Source organism: Carassius auratus, chromosome 43 (assembly GCF_003368295.1).
Source record: "Carassius auratus strain Wakin chromosome 43, ASM336829v1, whole genome shotgun sequence".
NCBI lineage: Eukaryota > Metazoa > Chordata > Actinopteri > Cypriniformes > Cyprinidae > Carassius > Carassius auratus.
Window position 1 is genome coordinate 18,020,750 of NC_039285.1, and position 20,970 is coordinate 18,041,719.

The 20,970-nt window shown below is 38.0% G+C and overlaps 1 protein-coding gene across 5 annotated transcripts in view; it reads left to right on the plus strand.

The window, feature by feature from the left end:
• Positions 1–20,970, plus strand: part of LOC113061820 (unconventional myosin-Va-like) — an 85,032-nt gene that overhangs the window by 23,461 nt on the left and 40,601 nt on the right. For 3 of the 5 annotated variants that reach the window (XM_026231272.1, XM_026231268.1, XM_026231271.1), the window contains exons 7-15: positions 4,077–4,158; positions 5,759–5,866; positions 7,378–7,484; positions 8,133–8,398; positions 9,461–9,542; positions 9,653–9,793; positions 10,672–10,797; positions 15,147–15,230; positions 20,193–20,351. In XM_026231272.1, coding sequence (XP_026087057.1) covers positions 4,077–4,158; positions 5,759–5,866; positions 7,378–7,484; positions 8,133–8,398; positions 9,461–9,542; positions 9,653–9,793; positions 10,672–10,797; positions 15,147–15,230; positions 20,193–20,351 — 1,155 coding nt within the window. Of the gene's footprint in view, positions 1–4,076; positions 4,159–5,758; positions 5,867–7,377; positions 7,485–8,132; positions 8,399–9,460; positions 9,543–9,652; positions 9,794–10,671; positions 10,798–15,146; positions 15,231–15,689; positions 15,693–20,192; positions 20,352–20,970 lie in introns of all 5 variants that reach the window. The other 2 variants (XM_026231269.1, XM_026231270.1) reach the window with 1 other exon arrangement.

Here is a 20,970-nt window from a genome sequence, read left to right on the forward strand (position 1 = left end):
ATATTGACATAGTGTATCAAACCCTTTTTCATTTCAAAAGAGCAATGCAAATAATGAATGTTTAAAAATCAGTCCAGAAAATGGTGGTGGGAAGACCATGGAAATCCATGTGCCTTTCAGATGGAAATTTGATTTGACATCATTAATGAATAGTTATGAGACATGTATGCGAATGGCATCTGCTAGTGACTGGGTATTGACAAATTTCACGATTCGATTTAGATTCAAATCTAGATTCATTTGGATATGTCTATCAGACACTGAAGAAATATTTTCATCAATAAACATGACAACCGATTCTTTTATACAAGACAAATTAACTTATTTGATAACAAATAACTGAATGATTTGTCGAATAGCTAAGCATTACGTCTAACCCAACATTGAAGAAACAGCTTTTCTGAGGTAAATCTAAAAATGTATCGTTTAAAAACCATTTTATTGACTTCTAAAGCTTCTCAGAAGAAGAAAAACCCTCTGAATTCCAGCTGTTTCTCACACCATGGGCCAAATGAGATGTGTATGTAGGGCTGATCAGTTTAGGGGCAATAATAGAGGTGTCAATATAGTTATAACCAATATAACTGTCACGATCATCAGCTGGAGTGCCCCTGAACTCCTATAGAGGGCACTCCACTCAGGACTCTGGCATCTTCTATTTTCATTCCCAACTCCATTTCCCATAATCCCGTTCTTAGGGCTAATCGTAACCAGGTGTTCCCCATTACCACTCCCCTATATAAACTGTGTTCGGACTCTCAATCATTGCGAAGTCTTGTTTAGCGCCATCTAGTATTTCCGAGCGTTTTCCCTGTGTTTGTTCTTTCCGTGTCAGATTTTGGATTGTGTATACCGCCTTTGAATCTCTGCCGCCTGCCTCGACCTCTGCTTGTTACTGTTTCTGATTTTGAATATACCCTGACATACTTGACGCTGTTCTCCGATCTCTGCCTGTATAACCATTCTCTTATTAAATATACTGCAAATGGATCCGAACGTCTCTGACTCATTGTTACAATAACCAATAATAGAGGTGCAACCCTTGCTAAAAATCTTAAACTATATCTTTTAGATTTTGGCAAGCGAGGGGCCTAAAACTGTGGCAGTATCTAAAATGGTTTAATGGTTGAAACACTGATTGATCAGTTATAAGATATGTTACATTTCATTAAGTTGTAGCTTACCTTTCTACATTCTGGTGGTCATTCATGTTTATTTTGTGCTATAACTTGTAGTAAAATGGAAAAAAATAATGGTTCATTTACTTTCTGTGCTGCCGCTTGAACTGAGGTGGTTTTGTTATGAAATCGACAATTATTGCAATTTTTTGGGATGGAAGTCATGATCAATTTCAGTTTTTCAAAATCTGAATTGATTAAAATTGAAAAAACAATCCTGCAGTATGAATTCTGACTAGAAATTGAAACTGCTTTGAGGAATGGCATAAGACAGTGTACACACACAGGAGCAGCCAGCCTGCCGCACCCTCTGAAGCACACCACACTTCCCGCTTATGTCAGCTCTAAATTTAGCTCCTCTCAGAACCCTCAGGGATTTAATTCACAGGCCTATTTTCATTCCTTGAAGGCTCCTGTGTCCTTCTACACTTCCCAGACTCCATGTTGAGCTATCAACTAATATTATTCTGGCTTCTTGGATACCTTTTTTTGGTATCTAAGTCCTTCACAGGGGAAACAACATTCAGAATGCACTTTGATAAGTTCAGAAAAAAGCTCAGAAAGATTCTAGATGAAGCTAGAAAAAAATGTTTATATTTAAATATATCTCATCCAATAGTGAAAAATATTGAGTTAAATCAAATATGAAATGAATGAATATCAAGTTTTAATTACAGACACTATTTAAATGTTTATATTTCAACAATTAATTAATATATCATTAATAATCACTGATATAAAATGAACTAATGTGCATTTTAATATATAGTACAGTTTTTTAGTGTTGATTATTAAATATATTTGATTCATTAATTGTTTACTGAATACATTTTATTTTAACTATTTTTCTCTAAACTTTAACTTTAGTTTTCTAAATAAAACTTTATTTTCTGCTAAATAAAACGTTAATTTTGGTTTAGGTGTTCAGTAAAAAGTTTTTGGTGCATCACTATCAAATAGTGCACTATGTAAGGGTATAAGAAGTGATTTTAGACGCTGACACATTTTTAGGCTCTTCGTGTTGTTAGTCAGGGTTCCACCTCTATTATAGGTTATATTGGTTATATCTATTATTGGCACTTCAAGTTTTGTCCTCTCAGCGCTACATAAACCATCTCATTTGGCCCATGGTGTGAGAAACGACTGAAATTCAGAGGGTTTTTCTCCTTCTGGGAAGCTTTAGAAAGATTAAAACAGGACAGGAATGAGGATAATGGAGTTAAACATGTCTGTTCAGTGTTATGTAACATACTCTTACAGACTGCTTTTGTGTTGAATTCTATGATCGTGTTTTTGCGCAGCTTGTCAGTCTTGTCGGCTTTACTGACAAGGTGCGCATTAAATATTGCATGCAATTTATCATGCAGCCTTAGTCTGCACTGGTATGTGACATATATGCAAATGATGTCATTAGCCTTCTCTTTAGTGTGAATGCTCATTTCTATATAAATTAGGTTTATTTTAGATAATTATTCACAGAGGTCATTGTTATTTGCCTGGCACAGGTAATGCTGTCTTATTATTAAAAAGGGATATTTGTGTACAGTTTACTTTTAAGCATCGAATGAAAATCTTATGAAAACAAAATTACATAAGCTTACATTCTTAATGAATTCACCTCTTTTAATTTCCTGCTAAAGTTCTGATAGTCTAGTTTGGTGAGAGGCAGAGTGCATTTAATAGACTCATGGATTTATATTATTTATGGAAAATGTGTCTATGGGTTCTGATGCTGGATTCATGAAAATCATCTTAAGAAAAAAAATTATGTAGGAGTATGTAACGATTCTACAGTAAGTGCAGCTCTTTTTTCCTCAGAAGTTTTTTTTTTCATCTTAAAGGGGTCATATGGGGGTCAGAGATCATTATTCGGTGTAACAGAATATATTGGCATGCTTTAATGTTCAAAAAACACATAATTTTTCAAATACTGTATATTATTTTAGGTCCTCTATGCCCCGCCTCTCTCAAACACATCGTTTTCTACAAAGTCCCTCCTTCCAACAAGCTCAGTCTGCTCTGATTGGCCAAGTGACCCAGTGCATTGTGATTGTCCAATCACTGCAAGCACTCATCGGAAATGTAACACCCCTTTCCATAATCATGAGCTTCATCTTTCAAAATAAATGTAAAGACCGTTAATAATGTCCTTAGTTTTACCATCAGTTCAAGACCGAAAAGGGAACAGAGTGGCGTGACAGACTCTAGTCTTTGCAACTTTACAGATCTTCTTCATGCACCAAGAGCTTGTAACACTCCAAAGAGAATGGAAATCATATGACCCCTTTAATACAAAAATGTAAAAGACTTTGGTGTTATTGGGTAGTAATACATGGCAGTATTTGATGAGGAATTGCTTATCAAATTGAGGTACCCATTTGAGAAATTTCATATTTTCAAATTCAATGAAAAAGTACATTACACATAATCATTGTTTTCATTATTGATAAGTCCCTTCAGAGTAATTGGGGACATCCCTAGTAAAAATAATATGTGTTACATGTAGCTAAATTTTCTGTATATTATAACCCTTAAGATTTTAAACAAACCAATTCATTAAACATTTTACCTTTGTGTATTGTGTATTGTGGAAAAAATGGAAATACTAAATACTAAAAAAAAAAAAAAAAAAAAAAGCAGTTAGGAATATATTATTTCTATATTTTTTAACAATATTTGGTAACTGTAAAATCAACTATAGCATGAAACTTTGTAGGCTGTTCAGAATTTCTGTCCAATCCGATGTCCTTCCAACCTAATTCTGTCCATTTATCATATATAACTCAAAATAGAATATGATGCTGGATGGTTGTACTGTGATGGATATTTAGTATACCTGCTAAGGTTTTTTTGGTCTTACATACTATTTATGTTTTTCCTACATCCTTTGTTTTTCAGGCGGATGAGGAGAGGAATTATCATATCTTCTATCAGCTCTGTGCATCTGCTCACCTCCCGGAGTTCAAAGCCTTGAAACTTGGTGAGCCAGACAGGAACAATTTAAATTGTACAAATATTGGTAGGGGGAAAAAGCTGATGGATCACAGAATAATAAAAGATTACATAATAAAAAATGTATAATTTTTTGAAAGTGTGCAGCACTTTGTTTGTCATAAAAAAATAAAAGGAATTGTTACTTATAATTTGCTTACATATTAACTTGTGTATGTTTTATGATTTATTTAATTGCCACCATTTTTACCATTAAATAATAAATCCAGAAAAATCTAGACAGTTTAAAAAAAAAAAAAAAAATTATAGGGCCCTATCCAATTGCTCAATGTATTAGACATTCTTTTTCTGATATTAAAATGTAATTAAACTGTCAAAAAAGAACAATTTGGAAAATCTAAATTAAACCAAATTGGAGAAAAAATTTAAGGATTTTAAAGGGCTCTAAAAAGGTATTTTTTGTTTAATTTACAATGAATAGTTGTTAAATAGTATAGGTTTCATTAATTAGACATTGTTTTTGATTATCAAAATTTAGTTTAATAGAATCCAGAAAAATGTAAATAAAAAAAAAAAACAGAATTTAAAAAAGAGACATTTGCATAGAGTCCTAGTAAACGTGTGAAAGTGAAAGTGAAAGTGAAGTGACATTCAGCCAAGTATGATGACCCATACTCAGAATTTGTGCTCTGCATTTAACCCATCCGAAATGCACACATACAGAGCAGTGAACACACACACACACTGTGAGCACACAACCGGAGCAGTGGGCAGCCATTTATGCTGCGGCGCCCGGGGAGCAGTTGGGGGTTCGATGCCTTGCTCAAGGGCACCTAAGTCGTGGTATTGAATGTGGAGAGAGAGCTGTACATGAACTCCCCCCACCCACAATTCCGTCCGGCCCGAGACTAGAACTCACAACGCTTCGATTGGGAGGCCGACCCTCTAACCATTAGGCCACGACTTCCCCATAGAAGAGACGGCTTGACCCGACGTGTGTTTGTGGGTAACGTGTCTGATTAGAGTGTGCACAGCATGGAGAGAGGATATCAGAACTGTCCTACTGAGAGGCGGGCTGTGCAGGTCTAAATACACACACATGCTATGCAAACACACACACACAGAACCACATAAGAATACTGTAGCTACTGTGGTTCAGTTCCACACACACATCTATCGTTATCATCTCTTCTCTGTTCGCTTCACCCACTAGCTTTGAAACACACACACACTGCTGGCTCTGTGCTCTCTCCTGCTGTTTGCCTACTCAGCTGACTTCCTGCTCAGCTGACGCCCCGTTAATGTGAGGGTTTATGTGTGAGTGTGCATCTCAATAAGGACTCTGTTGCCAAGCAACAGTACATCATTAATTTAATCTGTGAGCAGGGCTTTGTATTTTAGGGTTTGTCTGTGAATAAGATGTTTTTATTAATTCAGATATGTGTGTATTAATGACTAAGTCTGATTATAGTTTTTTCTCCTAAATATCATTTTAATGGTTGGGAATTTTCTTGCACAATTATAGCTTCATTGGTGAACATAATATATCTTTGGAATAGATCCTTCAGAAGGACTGCTGTTTGTGTATTTGTGTGGTATAATTAATTTGTGTGTGTGTTTCCCTACAGGAAAGGCTGGTGATTTTCATTACACCAAACAGGGCAGGAATCCAGTGATAGATGGAATAGATGATGCCAAGGAGTTGTCGACCACCAGAAATGCCTTCTCACTGCTTGGTCAGACTTAAAGTTCAATGATTTCTCATGTAGTTGAGAGTTTAATGCTCAAAATAACCAGTTCAGATGACATAGAGATTAAATTACAGTATCTAATATCAGACTTGGGTTAAATGGATATTCCACCCCAAAATGAAAATTTTGTCATTAATCACTTACCCCCATGTAGCTCCAAACCCTTAAAAACTTCTTTGGAACACAATTTTAGATATTTTTGGATGAAAACCGGGAGGCTTGTGACTGTCCCATAGACTGCTAAGTAAAAATACACTGTCAAGGTCCAGAAAAGAATGAAAAGCATCGTAACAATAGTCCATCTGCCATCAGTGGTTCAACAGTAATGTTATGAAGCAACAATATTTTTTGTGCGCGAAAAAAAAAAACTAAAAAACTTCATTCAACAATTTGTCTCCTCTGGAGTATCTCCACATCAGCGTTCATGATTTCGCTCATGTTTCAAAAGTATATAATTGGGTCGGAAGACATTGTAGTAATTATTACAGTGGAAAAAACTCAAAAGTTTGGTTGGGTTGGGTTTATCCCATCAAACACAAACACTAGCTGCATTTACATGGACACTACTAATCCAATCGTAATAGGACTAGAAGCACAATCCGAATAAAAAAGTCATATAAACATGTCAATTGGATTGAATTGGCCAGATCCGACTAAAATTTTGATCGGATTGTAAGGGGTGGTTTATTCCTTTTGTAAACACTTGATCGGATTGAAAACGAAATTCGAAAGTACTGCGCATGCGCAGTGACGTATAAAGAGCGTAATGACGTATGACGCGAGGAACGAGGTGTTCTTCCTGATGAATAAAGTGTCCTAAATAAGTGTTCTGTCATTATAAATCTCCCCTTTCACTCAGCGTATGTGAAGTGGAACACGACCACGTCCCACCAGACCTTGTTTAAGACTCTCATCAACAGACGACTAGTTTTGGGTGCGGGAAGGGGCACTTTAACACCTTTTTTTTTTTTTTTTTAAGTAACATTAAGCAGCACAACAGTTCATGTCCTGGTCGTTGCCTAATAAGGACCCGAAGTAGATAAATATCACGTGTGCTTTTTAAAACAGTATGCAACAGCAGCGGGAAACTCTGTATATTAATGCAGTGTGCGTATTGTCAAAAGAGTAAATCCGATCAGAAGCTTGTGACATGTTAACGCTCATATCAACCCGATCACTTTATTTAGCGTTCATGTAAATACTACATTCAGATTCGTCAATCAGAGTGAATTAATTCCGATGGAAGCAAAAAGTGTCCATGTAAACGCACCTAGTGTTACTACTAGACTGTCATGACTCAGGGTCTCAGGAAGTAGTGTTAGAGCTGTCACTGGTGCCCCCTTACAAAAACTAGGTGCATGACGACCCTGATCACAGATTGGACAATCCACAATGCACTGAAGAGCAAAATCAGAATAATGTTGATTCTAAAAAAACACAAACTGAACTGCTTTCTTGGTTTTTCATATTGTCAATTTGTTGCTGTCTCTTTTCAGGTGTAAATGAATCCTATCAGTTGGGCTTGTTTCAGATTCTGGCTTCAATTTTGCACCTGGGGAACGTAGAAGTGAAGGACAGAGACTCGGACAGCAGTATTATTCCAGTGAGTTTCATGTTATGTGGATTGGCCCTGCGATTCTATTGTTATATGGTAAAAGTATAAACCAAATAACTGAATAAAATGTCTTGAAGTGAAATGTAAACACATTGTTACATCATTGAAAATCATGATGTTAATGTTAATAAGACCTCAATATCTTCTAGAGTTATAGTCTCATTTAGCAGATTAGAATAATTTACATACACTGAAGATACAAGCAGTTGTGATATGCTATTTAGTGTATATATATATATATAACCCTCTGCAAGTATGCTATATGTACACTGATAAAGTTGGACATATTTATTGGTAGGTATTTATTTTACAGTCCACATGTACATAATATATGTTGGTATAGTGATGAAAATAAAATTCAAGAATAGGTTATTACTGGGTAGTAACTAGGTACTATTCTTGAACCTAAACCTTGCCATGTAGTTACTTTATATAACCATTACTTTCTTAGATATGAACATTTTACATACATGTGAGTGCATATACTGTAAAATAAAGTGTGATTGTAAGTTTTACAATTTATAGCATTTTTAAACATACAGGATAATTTTTACCCAAATATCCCAGAGCCTCCCAAGACAATGTTTCATTGTGTAGTAATGATGTACGGTAATTCTCTCTCTCTTTTACCTCCAGCCGAATAATGGTCACCTGAGTGTGTTTTGTGAATTGATGGGCGTGACATATCAAGACATGTCTCATTGGCTGTGTCATAAGAAGCTGAAGACGGCAACTGAAACGTACATAAAGCCCATCCCCAAACTACAGGCCATAAACGCCCGCGATGCTCTCGCCAAACATATCTACGCCAAACTCTTCAACTGGATCGTGGACCATGTGAACAAAGCGCTGCATTCTTCGGTCAAACAGCACTCGTTCATTGGAGTCCTAGACATTTACGGGTGTGTTCATATGCACAGATACACAGCTTTCAGAACAGACTACATTCCTCTGAAAGTAGGGCTGGGCGATAAATCGATTTTATCGATTAACTCGAATTTGACGTTAAGGGCGATTTGTTTTTAATGAAAATCGGTTTTCTCTTTAACTTCCACCACCGGCTCTCCCCTTATGGGCCTTTCACACAGGACGCTGTATCTAAAGGGCAACGCTCAACCCAGCGGCAAGCGCCGCACATACCGCGTCCTTTGTGAAAGGCCCATTAGGCTTCCGTAGTTCAGAGTGGGCTCGCCCTCCCCCCGTTTTCCTTACAGCCGCACACAGACAACATGACAGTTAACAGCGCAGAGCTCATTCCAAAGAAAGGCACCCTTTCATCCGTTGTTTGGAATTGGTTTGTTTTTTTAGTGTCAGACACAGAACAAATAACGCCACATTGCAAAAGTGTGTTTAAAAGCCGTTGCTACCAAAGGTAGCAGCACAACAAATTTATTCCAGCATCTTAAACCGAGGCATGCAGCCGACTCCGAGTGGGAGGTGTGTGCCTCTCAACGAAGAGAACAAGACCGCAGTTCACACACACCCGCAAAAAAACAAACTACAATTTCAGGGATTCAGGAAAACTGTTTAAAGTTTTGTTTGCACTTTATGACACCACTGTGACAAGTATGTATTTTTGTAATAGATCTAATTTTGTCATTTTTGTTACATTTATTTAACCAAAAGTGTTTTATCATAGAGGGACACACAATTAAATTTTTTATTTATATTTTCATTTATTTTGAAGGTGCATTGTGTCACTGTAAGTCACACAAAGGGGAATTTTAGATTAAACTGCATAAGCGAAAATCAGAGCAAAATAAAGAGTACATTTGTTTTGAGCAATTTCTTTGTCGGTTGTAGTTTGTTTTTAAGTAGAAAAAAAAATCGATTAAAATCGAAAATCGGGTTTGGTGTGAAAAAATCTGAGATTTTTTTTTAAGCCATATCGCCCAGCCCTATCTGAAAGACGTTCCGTTTAGATTTACAGAAGTGAATTGTGATGTTTTGTTTTATTATTCCAGGTTTGAGACTTTCGAAATCAACAGTTTTGAACAGTTCTGTATTAATTATGCCAATGAGAAACTACAGCAACAGTTCAACATGGTGAGACCATCTGACCCCCTCCTCATAACACCAGATCTCGTCAGGTTATGTTTGATTGTTGATAATTCTGAATTCTGGTAGTAAATTGTGATGTATCTTGTCGTGTGCAGCATGTGTTTAAGTTGGAGCAGGAAGAGTACATGAAAGAGCAGATCCCCTGGACTCTCATTGATTTCTATGATAATCAGCCATGTATCAACCTCATCGAGGCCAAGATGGGCATCCTCGACCTGCTAGATGAAGAGTGCAAGGTATATCTTGACGGAATTCACAGAATGTTTAAAAGGGATAATCTATTAGACTGTAGCTGTCATAAACTGTCAAATGCGTATTTAACACACTCAAACCACGGATCTGGGCAAGTTGTGATATAAACTAAAAGTTTTAGCTATTTAAAAATAATAATACAAATTCAGTAGAACCAGTCATTTTGTGAAATACTATTACAATTTAAAATATATGTTTTCTATTTAAATGTATTTTCAAATGTAATTTTAATGTAAGTAGTCTTAAGTGGCACACAATCCTTCAGAAATCATTCTAATATGCTGATTTGGTGCTTAAAGGGTTAGTTCATCCAAAAATGGAAATTATGTAATTAAAGACTCGCCTTCATGTCGTTCCAAACCAATAAGACCTCTGTTCATCTTCAGGTCTGTTGTGAGCACGTTCACAACACTGCAGTGAAGCTGCTGACGTGTTTTCTGGTGTGCCTAATAACAAAGATAACACATCAGCAGCATCACTGCAGTGTTGTGAACGTGCTCACAACAGATCCGGAAGAGAAGACAATGCTAAATAAAGTCGTCAGTGTGCCTCTAAAAAGTCTCCCTTTGATGTGGCCGTAAAGACATTCTGCATCTAAATAAATGCCATTCTTGTCAAGAAAAAAAAAAAAAAAAAAGTCAGAAGAAGCTGTTGTGAGTGGGATGGCCAACCCTAGCTCCACGCCTGTGTTAATTGTGTTAAATATTTGTATGAGTTAAACAGAAAAAATTAATTGCATGCATTAATTAAGACATGCATTAATACAAACAAATACTGTGTTGTGTAATTGTAATCATAATCCTGTTTGAGACTACTTTGTTCTTAATAATGTCCAACCTCTCTGTCTCTCTCTTTCTCTCAGATGCCGAAGGGTTCTGATGATTCCTGGGCTCAGAAACTGTATAACACTCATTTGAAGACGTGTGCACTTTTTGAAAAGCCACGGATGTCCAATAAAGCCTTCATAATTCAGCACTTTGCAGATAAGGTACAAACACACACACCTCACACTCAGGCTGGTTCAGTATTTTTGATATTCTGTGTGGGTCATTTGATATTCACAGTGTGGGTCATTTCATATACCAATGTCTAAACAAAGACAAATTGTATATCCGTTCTCTAAAACCTAATGAGCTGCCTCATCTAAACAGTGCATAATTATTTCATCATATTAACAGATTGACAGAATTCACACTGCTTGCATAAGCCATGTGTCACTGTGTCCCAGAAGCGTCCTAGATGTGACGCTGAAAGTCATTTTTTGGTGTTGAGTCTATTTTGCTGTGTGACACACACTGAACTCAGCAGGAAACATTGACAGTGCACTTTAAACCTATTTATAAACACAATATTCTTTTTTGTAATATAGACTTTTATAAAGTATTATATGATTATGGAGCAATTTACTGTGTTGTCAAGATTCATGTACAGTAACAGGCAGGCAGACAAATGCTTCTATGTAGGCAATGTATAATGTTTACCTGGAGATTAATTACTATTTGAATCTAAATGTTATCCACTTCATATACACTCACTGGCCACTTTATTAGGTATGCCTTGCTAGTACCAGGTTGGAACCTTTTTTGCCTTCAGAACTGCCTTAATTCTTTGTGACATAGATTCAACAAGGTTTTTCAAACATTCCTCAGTGATTTTGGTCCATATTGTCATGATAGCATCATGCAGCTGCTGCAGATTTGTTGGCTGCACATTCATGATGTGAATCTCTCGTTCCACCACATCCCAAAGGTGCTCTATTGGATTGAGATCTGGTGACTATGGAGTAAAGTGAACTCATTGTCATGTTCTAGAAACCAGTCTGAGATGAGTTGAGCTTTGTGACATGGTGCATTATCCTGCTGGAAGTAGCTATCAGAAGATGGGTTCACTGTAGTCATAAAGTGATGGACATGGTCAGCAACAGTACTCAGGTTGGCTGTGTTTAAGCAATGCTCAATTGGTAAAGAAAATATCCCCACAACATTAAACCACCACCACCAGCCTGAACCACAGAGACAAGGCAGGATGGAGCCATGCTTTCATGTTCTTTACGCCAAATTCTGACTCTACCATCTGAATGTCGTAGCAGAAATCGAGACTCATCAGACCAGGCAACCGGACCGGTTCTTAGCTGACAAGAGTGGCACCCGGTGTGGTCTTCTGCTGCTGTAGCCCATCTGCTTCAGGGTTTGACGTTGTCTGTTCAGAGATGCATATTCTGCATACCTTAGCTGTAAAGAGTATTTATTTGAGTTACTGTTGGCTTTTTATCATCTCTAACCAGTCTATCCATTCTCCTCTGACCTCTGACATCAACAAGGCATTTTCTTCCACACAGCTTCTGCTCACTGGATATTTTCTCTTTTTCAGACTTCTGTAAACCCTAGAGATGTTTGTGTGTGAAAATCCTGGTAGATCAGTAGTTTTTGAAATACTCTTAACAGCCCGTCTGGAACCAACAACCATTCCACATTCAAAGTCACTTAAATCCCCTTTCTTCCCCATTCTGATGCTCAGTTTGAACTTCAGCAAACTTCTTCACCACATCTAAATGCAATAAGTTCCTGCCATGTGATTGGCTGATTAGCAATTTATGTTACCAAGCATCTGGGGATCCGGGGGAGGGCTTCATAGTTCAGTGGTGCCAGGGACAGAAGAGGGAAGGGGGGGCAAGTTCGGGAGCAAGTTCAGCTTACTGACAGCATGGTGGATGAAGCTGTCCTTCAGTCTACTGGTCCTGGCCTGGAGACTCTGCACTCCCTGATGGCAGCAGACTGAAGAAACTCTGTGACGGGTGAGTGGGATCACCTGCGATGCAGAGGGCTTTACGGGTGAGACGGGTTCCGTAAATGTCCTGAAGGGAGGGGAGAGAGACACCAATGATCTTCTCAGCTGCTCTGACTATGCTTTGCACCATACCACACAGTGATGCAGCTCGACAGGATAATCTCGATGGTGCCTCTGTAGAAGGTGTGCTGCATTGTTGTCTGTCCAGGAGAGGTCCTCTGTGATGTGCACAGCCAGGAACTTGGTGCTGCTCACTCTCTCCACAGTCGCACCATTGATGGTCAGAGGAACATGTTGAGTGTGTGCTCTCCTGAAATCAACAACAATCTCCTTCGTCTTCTCAATGTTCAAAGAGAGATTGTTGTCACTGCTCCACCCGGCCAGGCAGTTCACCTCGCTCCTGTAGTTTGTCTCATCTTTGTTGCTAATGAGACCCACCACAGTCGTGTCATCCGCAAACTTAATAAAGAGGTTGGAGTTGTGTGACGGTGAGCAGTCATGGGTCAGCAGAGTGAAGAGGACGGGGCTAAGCACACATCCTTGGGGGGCCCCAGTGTTCAGTGTGATGGTGCTGGATGTGTTGCTGCCGACCCGTACTGCCTGAGGTCTTCCAGTCAGAAAGTCCAACAGCCAGTTGCACAGCGAAGTGTTGAGACCCAGATGAACCAGTTTGTGAATGAGCTGTTGAGGGTTGATTATGTTGAACGCTGAACTGAAATCTATGAACAGCATTCTGACGTATGAGTCCTTTTTGTCCAGATGTGTGAGTGCTGAGTTGACGGCAGTTGTGATGGCATCATCAGTCGAGCGGTTGGACCGATATGCAAACTAGAAGGGGTCCAGGGAGGGGGTGAGGGCAGACTTGATGTGGTGCATGACTAGCCGTTCAAAGCACTTCATGAGGATGGGAGTGATTGCTACAGGACGGTAGTCATTGAAGCAGGATGGAGATGGCTTCTTAGGGACTGGAATGATGGTGGTAGTTTTGAAACATGTTGGAACAAGAGCCTGACTAAGTGAGATGTTGAAAATGTCTGTGAAGACATCAGTGAGTTCTGCTGCACAGTCTTTCAGTACACACACAGGGATGTTGTCAGGACCCGGAGCTTTGCGTGCATTGATCCTGCTGAAGGATCTCCTCACGCTGTCTGGGGTCGGGCGTCATCACCTGGTCACCGGGAGGAGGTGGAGTCTTCTGTGCATGGTGCTGTTTGGTTGTTTCATTGTATGTGGCAGCCTGCTTGAACATATTCCAGTCAGTTGTGTCAAACCAGTCTGAAGAGCCTCTGACGATTCTTCCGGCCACACTTGAATCTGTTTTTTAACTGGTTTGGATACTTCTATCATAAAGTATGTTCTAAACAATAAATATTATTAATATATATATGAAATATTTCTAAAAAAACCCTACCAGAGTTTCATTTTGTTAGCTTAGCAATATGCTAGCTCAAGACTCTTGAGTCGAGTCTCCTGTGTGTGCTATTTGTATGAGTTGCTGCATATGTCCTCACATGAACTCATGACGGCTACAGATCTGTTTTTAGAAACCGTGTTCAATATCTGTGAGGAAGCACTTATGGAGAAGGGGGCGGGGTAATAAGACACATTTAGAGTGTGTGATAGACATTCAGTAAAAAACACAAAGCCGAGTCAGGGTTTGAGCCTTAGCAGGTGCTTACTCAAACATTCTAGGGGTTAAATCAGGGACCACTTCATTCTCTAATCACCATAATGCAACTCTAAATCATATACATTTATTAGGTTACATAATATAACATGCCATTTATGTCCAGTGGAAAACAGGGAGGTTGATGGAGCTCTTAGTTATGATTTATTTAAAAATAATAAGTGATCTCAGATGTTTCTTCTGAAAGAAAAATGAGACCGTTTACAAAAGTAAGATGAATGAATGAATGAATATATTCTTGGTAACACTTTGCAATAAAATTCAATTGGTTAAGATTAGTTAAAAAGATACAATATCATGAATTTCCAATTAACATTTTTTTGCAGAATTTACAGTAAGTCGGCATGAAATTTTAATTGAGATTATCTTTTTTCATACAATGTATGTTTAAAATATATATAATGATGTGCACAAATTAATCATTTATAAATACACAAAAAATATTCCATTAGAAATAATAATATTGTGGTTATTTAATAATGTTAATGTTTAATTCATGTTTATTCTTGAAATGTAAAATTGTATTAATATATGTAGAAGATAACATTAGCCTAGGTTAAAAAATGGCGTAAACTGCTGTCCGAATTTTTTTATTTCATGTCAGCTATTGCGTTGACTAACTAAATGGTATCTCATAAATACTAAAATAACAATATGTATAAAACCTTATTGTAATTATTGTAAAGTTTTACTAAAATGTAACAATATGAAGATTTCAAAATTCAATTATTTTTATTTTTATATTTTTTGCTTTCCATGAAATTTCAATGCTAACCTGGGGGGGGGGGGGTTACTATTCAGATGCTTGTTCATGGACTTTCTTTCTTATAGGATAACCTGAAGTGTCTGTCTGTGTCTGTCAGGTGGAGTATCAGTGTGATGGTTTTCTGGAGAAGAATAAAGACACAGTAAATGCGGAGCAGATACATGTCCTGAAGGCCAGTAAGGTGAGTGAATATCTGTCAGTCTGATCTTGCCATTGGTTAGTTTTCACAGAAAGATAATGCCCTCAACACCTTGAATAAGTCCGGCTAAACTGACACAAAACAAAACAAGACAATTCCCATTATACTTGATGCTGTGTGCACTGGAAGTGACCAATGCAGTGCAATTTAGTTGACTGGTATCCTGTTCCTTCTGTATGTTTGTCACAATGTGTAGCTACTGCAGGTGTTTTTTTTTTTTTGTTTTTTTTTTTACAAATATAGTATATGAACTTAATCTATAAGCTTATGATGGATGCAATGATAAGGTGGAAAATGCACGGGAAGGGTCTTTGTAATGTAACCGTTTATAATCCAGACATCGGCCTGTATAGTGAAACAAGGCCAACCTACAGTGTTAGCTGTAGCCAGGGTGTTTTCTTCCAAGATTTTTGTCCTTTTGAATGAGGTTTAAAGGCTGAGAAGGTCAATGGAATGGTGCCATCTGCTTGTCAAGGAGCATTAGTGCAGTCCATTGCCACAGTCACAACATATGTACACAGCTCATGGAGTATATGTTCATATTCTAGTTGTTTGGATTCGTACACATCCTTGTCTTAGTTCATTACAATCCTGAGTTGAGGTATCTACAGATCAGAGCTGTTCTGAAGCTCTAACACAGAGCATTAGCATGGCTCTGTGCTCTGACTGCTCTTAAATGAGGCAGGTTCAGACAGAACACAACTGCATACCTGCTCGTGTTATGAAGTGGATTCTTATTCCGTCAGCCGTGCCTTCAGGGTTATGGGTGTGTTCTGTGGATTTTTCAGGAAGGTTTTCAAACATATGTGGTAATCGAGACATAGGCAAGGTAAGGCTGGCAGACTGAAAAAAAAAATGCAGGGGTTTCCACGGTCAAATTAGTTTTTAATGCTTAGCTCAGAAAACAAAAGTCTTTGAAAAATGACTTTAAAAAATAAAATAAAGTAAAATTAAAATAAATGCATGCATTTAGCAGATGCTTTTATCCAAAGCGACTTACAGTGCATTCAAGGCTATCAATCTTTACCTATCATGTGTTCCCGGGGAATCGAACCCACAACCTTGCGCTTGATATAACAATGCTCTACCAATTGAGCTACAGGAACACAGAGACTTCTATTAATAATAAAAAATAGCTCATAAATAAATACAAAGACTTGAAAATGAATTAACTGAAATGATCAGGATGGATAATTTAATATTTACTGGAATACTTACAAAATGATTCAGAAAATGTAAGTGAACTTTGGGCCCTATCTTGCACCCAGCGCAATTGACTTTGTACACCGACGCATGTGTCATTCCTATTTTGCACCCGCGCAAAGCGCGCTTTTCCCTCCACAGAAGCACGTCGCTAAACTAGTGAATGAACTTGCGCTCCCTGGGCGGTTCAGCGCCAAAAAGGAGGCGTGTTCCGGCGCAAACAATCCCTGGTGCTATTTTCCTGTTCCATTAAACAATTGCGCCACTGACCAGAAAAAACCTAGTCTAAAGTCAGTGGCGCGTTGCGCGTTGTTCATTATGCTATTTTAAGGGCGCATGCTTGACCATAATGTATAGCGTGCACAACACGCATACACTTTGCTCATGTAATCTACACAGATGCAACAGTTATTTTTGCAAATCATAAACTGGTACACTAAAAAAAAATATTAACACATGAGATGACGGAAATCATTGTGGTGTGCCACGAAGATGTGAAAAAATAGGTATAAATCTAGCTTACAAATTATTCAGGCTAATTGTAGTAATTAAGGATCAGACCTGTTTGCCCAATAGTGGCAAGACATATATGTATATAAGGACATCTGACAAATTGGTTTGTCCGTCAAGAACCAGGAAAAAAATCGATGAAACAATTGTGGCTATTTCCTCCCACGCCTGTTTAACCGACGCTATTTTGGGTGGGTTTCTCCCATCCCCATACAGCACAACTTCTCTGTCTTTCACTGCTCTTACAAGAACATCAGTCTCCTCGGCTGTGAACCGCTCCTGGCGTGCGCCTGGTAAATACGCCATAATAATAGCAATCCATAATGGAACTTGCGCACCTGCTTTTAAAGGGAATGTTGGATGACGCTCTGATTGGTTTATTTCACGTTACGCCCAAACCACACCTATGAATAATGAAGCTACTTCAGACCAACCCATTTTAGATTTGCGCCGGGCGCAAGAGCCATTTATCCCGCCGGGAAAATAGCAACAGCGCCGAGACCCGCCCACAAACTTACTTGCGCTTCGCGCTTTGACACTTGCGTTTCAGATCGTTAAAATAGGGCCCTTTATGTGCATTTTGGTTCTTTGTAAAATCAATTTCTTCTGTATTTAGGGGTTTCTGAATGCTCTCTAATGTTTTGTCTCCTCAGCGTGAGGCTGTAAATGTGTGTGGTAAGAGCAAACACATGCTGTACTAATCCACACTGCCTGAGAATAATAATAATGCCTCAAACTGAGTCAAGAATGATTTAAAAAGACATTAACAATTAATACCAGTAAAAGGCCTTATCCAGATCAGTCTGTTAGTGGTTAATCCAAATCCTTCACTTCACTTGTTCCACAGGTCAGCTGGTTTTACCATATTCATTTTGCATCATTGATCATCTGTTCATATCATCATGTGTGTTTGCTTACCATATATCAACTGCACATTTATATGTTCTTATGAATTAGAAATAAAAGCCAGACACCAGCTAAAAAATCTTTTTTTTTTTCTGAAGCTTTTCAGTGTTTTTTTCATCATTCATTGTATCTTTATCATTTCAGTTAATTTATTCATCAAGACGAAATTTGACATACCCTGACAAAATCTGGAAAAGTTCTGATTTCTCAAGTGAGTCCAAACCTAATAGAATGACATTTTTCTTACATGGATCATGACAGGGGACATTTAGAAAAATATTCTGCATTTGTTTCGATATAATTACTATGAATAATTCTAGAACTTTTCAAGCTTCACTCTAAGGCTTTGTCCACATCAATTCAGATACATTTAAAAACACTTGCTGGAATTGTGCCTGCTGTTAACTTAAAAAAGGCCATATGATGCTTTTTTAATATTTTACTTTTTTACTTTTAGTGTGTAATATATCTCTTTGTGCATGTATAAGATCTGCAGAGTTATAAAGTCTCCCAGGCAGTATCATTTCAGTGAGCTGTTAGGATGTTTTGTGAGCGGTTTAAAACAAATATGCCATTTTTAAATATATTTGGATTAATGTGGACATAGTCTGAGAGGAATCCTGTTTAGACAGTTAAATCCCAGGTTAGGAATTTAGAAAACAAGTTAAATCTAGTTTATCCAATAACGGCCAACATAGCAATATGTTTCAGAGCTGGTGTCTGAGCTGCTGTGCCGTTCATCTACAGTAGTACATTATATATTGTACATCTGTCTGATGTATCTGCATTTTCTGTATTTGTTAATTCTGTTTCTATTTTCTCATCATTGTGCCATGTTTTATATGTGTTGTTTGTGAACATGACCACCTGTACCCCTGAAGAAGGTAAAATTTAGCACTTAAGTATCTTTAGCTCTCTCTCTTTCTCTAATATCCCTGTTGTCCTGCCATACAAAAATCAAGATTGGATGCATGTTGGGTGTATGTGCGTATGAGGTGTGTGTGTGTGTGTGTCTGTGTGCCAGCATGTTCAGTCTATTGCTTTCTGCTGTGCAGGCCCCGGTCTCAGCACTGCATTGATTCTATAAGAAAATAAATCCCGCTTCAGCTCTAGAGCCTTCAAACACCATCCAAACAAACTCAACCACCTCAACACATCTGTTTGGAGTTTAAATGTTTAGACATTAATAATTATTTTTGGGTGAATTGTTCCTTCAACAGTGCGACAGCCGAGGACATCTATATTTACTATGCTATACAAAGACTTAAAAGTGCAGGCTTAACATAGTGATGGAGTTTGTTTGCTGTGTGTTGGGGCCTGGTGTTTAAATTGTTGGTCCCATAAGGACACTTATCTATAGGCTTGCATGCTGCTTTATACCAGCACTAGCATTCCTCGGTACTCAAACTCTTAGTGATCAATTTAAACAGCATGGCCTTTTCTATTCGTTACTATTCCACTTTATGAATCTTTTCTTGCCTTGATGTCCGTAATTGTTAATAATGAATAAATTAGCTTACTGTTATTTACTATGTTGTTTCTCTGCATTAAAAGTGCTACTTTGAGTGTAAACATTTAGTTCAGGCCACACCAAATTGCTAAGTTTTGGGAGTGATGAACAATCCAGTGTCTCATGCCTGTACGAAGGCATGGATGCTAACCGTTTAACACAATTCGGTTGAGAATTCGATTGTAACTACTTTTCAGGAATAAATTCTCTTTAATAAAATGGGTAATTCTGATCCTTCGTTATCACTGTAAACCATTACTTCTTGGGCTTGTAGCTTTAGTCAAATGTGATTGTCATCCCTGTTATTAACTAAATGGTTTATAGAACAGGGTTAAGAACTCAACTGTCACTAGTGACGATTGGATTTAATTGTAGCTTCAGTAAAATAACATTGAGTTTAATTATGTTTTTGAATAACTAATGAAAGTTTTTAGTAAGATCCTTGCTTTATTTCGAAGTCAAAATGTGCTTCTGGTTAATCATCTGAACACTACGGAGCCCGGCACATTACATGCACGAAAAAATTAATTAATTGCGCACACGGTTTACTAATTCGTTCCCTCAATGTACTAAAATGTGTACACGATTACTATTGCGTTCCCTCGATTTACTATTGCGTTACCTCGATTTGCTAAATCGTGCGCACACTTTATAAATCGAGTGAACGAAATAGTAAATCGAGGGAACACATAAGTAATCGTGTGCACGTTTTAGTACATTAAGGGCACGAATTAGTAACTCGTGCACATGATTTAGCCTAATATTTGTTCATGCTATGGCTTGTATGTTAAGTCTGCCTTTGTTGTAATTCCCAGTTTGACCTGCTGGTGGAGCTGTTCCAGGATGAGGAGAAAGCTACTAGTCCGACCGGTGCTGCTCCTGCTACTGGAGGACGCACTCGCCTCAGCGTCAAACCAGACAAGAACAAAGCCGGCCAAGCCAGCAAGGAACACAAGAAGACAGTTGGACTGCAGGTGAAAGACTAACCTCGTCTTATCTCATTTTTACTTTTATTGATTATATTTATGAATTGTATCTTTAAAGTTAAAGGGGTCATATGATGCAATTTCAAGTTTTCCTTTCTCTTTGGAGTGTTACTGTACAAGCTGTTCGTGCATAGATAAGATCGCTAAAGTTGCAAAGACCCAAAGAGATATTCTTTATAAAAGTTAAGACTCGTCCACGCACTCCCAAAACACCTTGTTTAAACACGCCCCCACATGCCTATGTCATTGTGTGGTACCATTTGCATAACACTGCTCACGTTTACAGAGAGAAAGAAGGTGTAACTTCTATTCTCGCTATAGCTTTGTTGCGGCCACCGCAGCTTCATGGAGACGTTTCGTTGTGAATGCAAAACTACTTTGTTTGGTCTTCCAAAAGAGGACACGACTAGAAATCAGTGATTAAGTTGTATTTACAACACCAAAACCCAAATATTTGAGTGTTTGCAGTGCCTTTTATGGAGGTTTCGTGGGAGAGTAGCCTACAATGCCGTCTGTGGCACAAAGGCTGTTTCTATAAAGTGGGGCAATTACAACTTCACATGGACATTTTGGCGCTTCTAACTTACACTCTTTAAGTATGTTTTCA